A 6,292-nucleotide genomic window follows, 5' to 3' on the forward strand; every position below is an offset into this window, starting at 1 on the left:
GGTATTTCGAATTACATAAGTTTAAAACAGCTTTCACAAATAAATGGCAAAGCTATAGTGATGAAAATAGCTTTCCAGGGTTCTTACTCTTAATAATTTCACTCAAATAATAATTTAATAATAATATAAATAATTCAAATAATATAAATAATTTCAGGCAAAACCATTAAATGATGAAAGTTACCATTTAGAAGAAAATTAGTAAGGCAAGAGGAAGGTCTACTATTTACGTCTACAGGTGAAATCCGATAAGCTCCAGTACAATAGTGTAATTCTGAAATAGAAGAAAACACTGATTTGAAAGAATATAAAGAAATATTCTCACAATTAAAAGAAAAAAAAAAACTTGTTCACTGAATTCATTCAGTCCTGAAACAATGAAAAACGAAAATGCAAAACAGAATCAATTAATTGACCCCCACATAATACCTGAAGAACCTTTTGATTTAGTCTTTTTCAGTTATTCTTAAATACCTACCAATGTTATTTGTCCTTGGTGTACACCACTTTAATGTTATCGTTTCTTTAAACGGGCCTTCTCGACTGCCACCACCTAGGTGTGAATCACCTTTAAAAATATGTCAAGAGACATTACACATTGTATACATGTATCAAAACATCACACTGTATTCCATAAATATATACCATTATGTGTTAATTTAAAAAATAATAAAAGCGGCTGGGCATGATGGCTCACGCCTGTAATCCCAGCACTTTGGGAGGCTGAGACAGGTGGATCATGAGGTCAGGAGTTCAAGACCAGCCTGGTCAAGATGATGAAACCCTGTCCCTACTAAAACTACAAAAATGTGCCAGGCGTGGCAGCAGGTGCCTGTAATCCCAGCTATTCGGGAGGCTGAGGCAGAAGAATCACTTGAACCCGGGCAGCAGAGGTTGCAGTGAGCCGAGATTGCGACACAGCACTCCAGCCTGGGCAACAGAGTGAGACTCCACCTCAAAAAAAAAAAAAAAATAGTAATAATAAAAGCAAAAAATAGTAACAGAGCAAACTGGGTATGGAGTAAGGGGAACTCTCTACTGTCCTAACAATTATTTTGTAAATCTGAAACTACTCTAAAATTAAAAGTTCATTTAAAAACAACAATGAAAAAAATGTCAGAGAAACACTAACATTATCAAGTAGATCACAAGCTTCAAATTGTTTACCAAGATTTCCAAATGAGTTTAAACTCTGTAAGAGAAAATATCTCTGAGACAACATCTTTTTATCAGGTCCTCTGGACAAATACCAAATAGAGTATAGATATTATCTATAATTAAAATAAATAGTAATTTTCCTCCACATTCGTTATTAAACCAATCATTTAGGTCACTGCACTGAAAGTCAATAGCGAAAATTTAAAAAATTTCAAGCATCTACAACTGCTCTTCCCTGCCCACACTATTAAATGATAAAATGACATGGTTAAGTACTCAGAAAAAGATTAAGGAATCTAAAATGCATACCTATACTGAATTCTAGTAAGTTTAGTTAGAAGAAACACAAACCAAGGGATCTGGAAAGTAAATACATAAGGAGATATTAATCTAATAATAATAAACAAATGTGCAACCATAAAGCTGACAAGGCTTTGAAGGAAATATCTACAGTGCTATGAGTGACTAAAGAGGGAGATTTGTCAAATTCCAAGACACCAGGGGAAGTTTCCTTGAGAAGTGAAGACTGGTCTGAGTTATAAGGGGATGAGTAGAAATTAACTAAAGAAACGGACCAGACGCAGTGCCTCACATCTAAAATCTCAGCACTTTATGAGTCCTAAGTGGGAGGATTGCTAGGGGGTCAGGAAACCAGCCTGGGCAACATAGTGAGACCCTGTCTCTATGGAAAAAATAAGAAAATGAAAGGCTGGATTAGGGAAATGTTATTGGTAGCTGAGATGGAGATTTTGATGTACGTGAGAAATATTAGTAGATGAAATCAAGAAAATGTGATGATGGATTAGATGCCTCAGAAGTGATTCTGAGGTTTCCGCCTTATATAAATGAATAGACAACAGGGCCATTCACTGAAAAAGGAGACTAGTTCAGTTGGCAAAGCTCCTAAGTTGTTTTGGGCATGCTGAGATGTAGGTGCCTGAGAGACATCTAAGAGATACAATTAGGCAGCAGAATATAAAGATCTGGAATTTAGGGGCCGGGTGCCGTGACTCATGACTGTAATACCAGCACTTTGGGAGGCCAAGGCAGGCGAATCACGAGGTCAGGAGATCGAGATCGTCCTGGTTAACACAGTGAAATCCTGTCTCTACTAAAAATACAAAATATTAGCCAGGCGTGGTGGTGGACGCCTGTAGTTCCAACTACTCGGGAGGCGGAGGTAGGAAAATGGCGTGAACCTGGGAGGCAGAGCTTGCAGTGAGCCAAGATCGTGCCACTGCACTCCAGCCTGGGAGAGAGAGTGAGACTGTCTCAAAAAAAAAAAACAAAAACAAAAACAAAAAAAGATCTGGAACTTAGGGAAGGTATCTGGGCTAAAGTATAAGCCTACTCACCAAGACCCAGCTACACTGTTACCACCTCAGTAAAACTTGCCTAACTCTTACTGGCACCACAGGCAGCCTCCTGTGTGCTCCCACAGTGCTCTGTTCCTATTGTTAAAATAAATTTGACACATAGTGTCCACATGTAATGCATGTAACTACAGGCCAAGTCAACAACTATTTTAAAGAACTATTTTGTGTTACAAAGGATATTTTTGACATTTTTGTAAGTTTTTTTTTTTTTTGGAGACAGAGTCTCACTCTGTCGCCAGGCTGGAGTGCAGTGGTGCAATCTCAGCTCACTGCAACCTCTGCCTCCCAGGTTCAAGCGATTCCCCTGCCTCAGCCTCCCGAGTAGCTGGGACTACAGGTGTGCGCCACCATGCCCAGCTAATTTTTTGTATTTTCTAGTAGAGACAGGGTTTCACCATGTTGACCAGGATGATCTCTTGACCTCGTGATCCTCCTGCCTCAGCCTCCCAAAGTGCTGGGATTACAGGCGTGAGCCACCATGCCTGGCCCATTTTTGTAAGTTTTAAAATAACATTTTAAAAATTGATATAACATCACAGGCATCACAGGTTCATAGCAATTTCCATGTAATATATTTTCAAAAACAAGTTCTCTATATTCCTTTGTTAAATGTTTATATATCCCTGTATCATAAGTTTCTTTCATGTTAGCAACTCATTAGGTTTATTCTAAGATTCCTCAGATATGTAACAAATGTCACAAATGGCTCATGATTATGCTTCAGAAGATGCATACAACGTAATCAAAGTCAACCATTTCTCTGGCAGCATCAATTTACTAGAAAACATTCTAAAGAATTTAACCAAATGTCAAAGCTTAAAGGCTTTTAAAATGACCTTCAAAGTCTTACAATTTTCATTGTATTTCAGAATTGAATGGAATACTATAGCTCATCTAATCCAGCATCTTTAATTCATAAGCATGCAAACATACATCTAGAAACATATGGGACTTGCCAGCTGGTGGCAAAGCTTTAGCTAAAACTTATCTCCTAACTCCAGAGTCTTCTCCCCTAAACCAAGCCAATACAGTTGCAGAAATCAGTTTGGGAGATGAGATCTATGGACTGAAATAATTTTTAGAGGAAAAAAAACTAATCTAAATTTCAAAATTTAATTTCTAGGCCAAGTTGAAAGTCTATCACTCTTTCGAGTTTGCTCCTATTCTTTTCCCTTCCTCAAGGTTGTTTGCCTGCAAATGAAACTGTAATGAGTTTGAGAAAGCCATGGCTATCTTTCTCAGTATTTGTTGTATTAGCCCTGTCTTTTCTGAAGTAAATTCCACAGGACACTAGTTCCATGGCCATTAATAGGTGATATTGACAGATAGGTTTGCACAGGGATGAACTATAGTCAGTCTGGTTTGTACTGAAGAACTTCTCAAAGCTGTTACAGTAGTCCCTCAACTTTGCTGTGTCGCTTTTCATGGTTTCATTACCTGTGGTCAACTGCAGTCCCAAGATATACATGTATTTTTTGAGATGGAGTCTCACCCTGTTGCCTAGGCTGGGGTGCAGTGGCATGATCTCGGCTCATTGCAACCTCCACCTCCCAGGTTCAAGAGATTCTCCTGCCTCAGCGTCACAAGTAACTGGGACTACAGGTATGCGCCACCACACCCAGCTAATTTTTTAATTTTTAGTAGACACGGGCCTTTGCCATGTTGGCCAAGCTGGTCTCGAACTCCTGACCTCAAGTGATCTGCCCACCTTGGCCTCCCAAAGTGGTAGGATTACAGGTGTGAGCCACTACGCCCAGCCTGCAGCCCAAAAATATTAAATACAAAAGTCCAGAAATAAACAATTCATAAGTTTTACACTGCATGCTATTCTGAGTAGCATGATGACGTCTGATACTAGGCCACTCTGTCCTGCCTGGAACGTGAATCATTCTTTTTCCAGCATATCCATGCTATAAACGCTACGAGCCCATCAGTAGCCTTCTTGGTTATCAGATCTGTGGTCGAGGTATCATGATGCTTGTGTTCAAGGTCCATAGTAGCCTAACGCTATGTCACAATACCTATATCATTCATCTCAGTTTATCTCATCATGTAGGTATTTTATCATCTCACATCATCCCAAGAAGGTTCAGTACAGTACAATAAGATATTTTGAGAAAGAGGGAGAGAGACCAAGAGACTACATTCATATAACTTTTATTATAATATATTGCTAAAATTGTTCTATTTTATTCTTATTGTTCTTGATCTCCTCCTGCTTTGCCTAATTTATAAATTACACTTTATCATAGGTATGTATGTATAGGAGAAAACAGTATATACAGTATAGGGTTCGAGACCATCTGAGGTTTCAGGCATCCACTGGGGTTCTTGGAATGTCTTCCCTGAGGATATGGGGGCCACTGTAATATGCTTTCATATGTTAGATCATACAACATAATACTTTCAAATGTCTCTTACCACTTTTCAGGAAATCTACATGTGCATCTTTGTGATGAAGTAGCTCCACATCGTAATTGGCAGATGTGTTAGCATGCTGTTCTTCCTTGAAGCAAAATTTCAAACATTTAAAAAAACATGGTTTTGCTTTCAAAATAATAAAATTATTAATTATTCATTTTGCTTTTGTTTAAAATGAGGTCAAATACATTCAATAATAATTAGCTAAAATAATGGGATAATCTATTTAAAGATGCAAATTTTCCATGCAACATAAACTCCATTAAAAAACAACTGGCCATATACAGGTAATACAGTATTTAATGATTTTTTTACATTATGTCAGAATTAACAAAGATGACTAATTAGGAAATTCTGAATTTTTTTTACTCCAAATGCATTGTCTTGCCAATATTTTAATATGCAAATATAATGTAATTGAAATAATTTACATAAATTTAAAGTGAAATCATTGTTAAAAAGAGGAAATAGCATCTTTAAATACCTACAGTGAATTAGCAAATATCAATTATATAAAATACAAACTAACAAACAAGTTTAGTAACTTGTTTTCAGTAATAGGAAATAGGAATTTCAACATTATCTATTTACCAAAAAACACAAAGAGAAGAGTCACACCAGTAGCACACAAATATGATCAAAATTAACAGACATGCTATCAGAGTATTTTTCTTATAACATGTGACATTATATATATTAAAGTGTACCTATTATGTTATTTACTTCTGCATCCAAAAGGTTCTACAGGGTAAGCCTAAAATTTGTAGTGAAAAACCAGCCAATGGCATTAAGAAATAATGAAAAGATTATATTTCTCATACTATTTATTATTCATAATATAGTGGCAGAAAATAGAAACTGGAATGTAAGAAAAATTTGAATTTTTAGGTATAGTGGCTACTTCATATTTGTAAACATAATCAATACAATTAAATTCAATTTCACTCAGTAAAAACTCATTTGAAGATTACTATGGGCCAGCCACTGTGTAAGCCCTAAAACAACTTAATGATAGCGTTAATATGATGAAAAGGAACAGGTAGCAATAGGTTCCTTAAAAAATCCACCAGTAAAATCACAGGGCTCACATCTACAGTCTTTCAGTTAGAGAGTAATAAACTAATTTAAAACTACGAGCTATTTTCCCCTAGTTAGACCTATTAGCTATAGACACCTTTATACCGAGTGGGCAACAACAAAAATATAGAGAATAAAAGATCCACTAGAATACACAAAGTAAGCAAAATCTAATAACGCAGCTGTCAGGGAAAGAATCACAGAATAATAATTTAAAATAGAAATTGTATTTTGATGAAAACAATGAGAGCATTTTATTT

General features: G+C 36.4%; 1 protein-coding gene across 3 annotated transcripts in view; it reads right to left on the bottom strand.

The window, feature by feature from the left end:
- The window catches only part of INTS13 (integrator complex subunit 13), a 33,188-nt gene that overhangs the window by 12,069 nt on the left and 14,827 nt on the right, over positions 1-6,292 (bottom strand). For all 3 annotated transcript variants that reach the window (XM_017864488.1, XM_017864490.1, XM_017864491.1), the window contains 3 exons: positions 4,956-5,040; positions 479-568; positions 185-274 (listed from right to left, as the gene is read on the bottom strand). In XM_017864488.1, coding sequence (XP_017719977.1) covers positions 185-274; positions 479-568; positions 4,956-5,040 — 265 coding nt within the window. The remainder of the gene's footprint in view (positions 1-184; positions 275-478; positions 569-4,955; positions 5,041-6,292) is intronic.

This window comes from Rhinopithecus bieti, unplaced genomic scaffold (genome assembly GCF_001698545.2).
Source record: "Rhinopithecus bieti isolate Rb0 unplaced genomic scaffold, ASM169854v2 scaffold_72161, whole genome shotgun sequence".
NCBI lineage: Eukaryota > Metazoa > Chordata > Mammalia > Primates > Cercopithecidae > Rhinopithecus > Rhinopithecus bieti.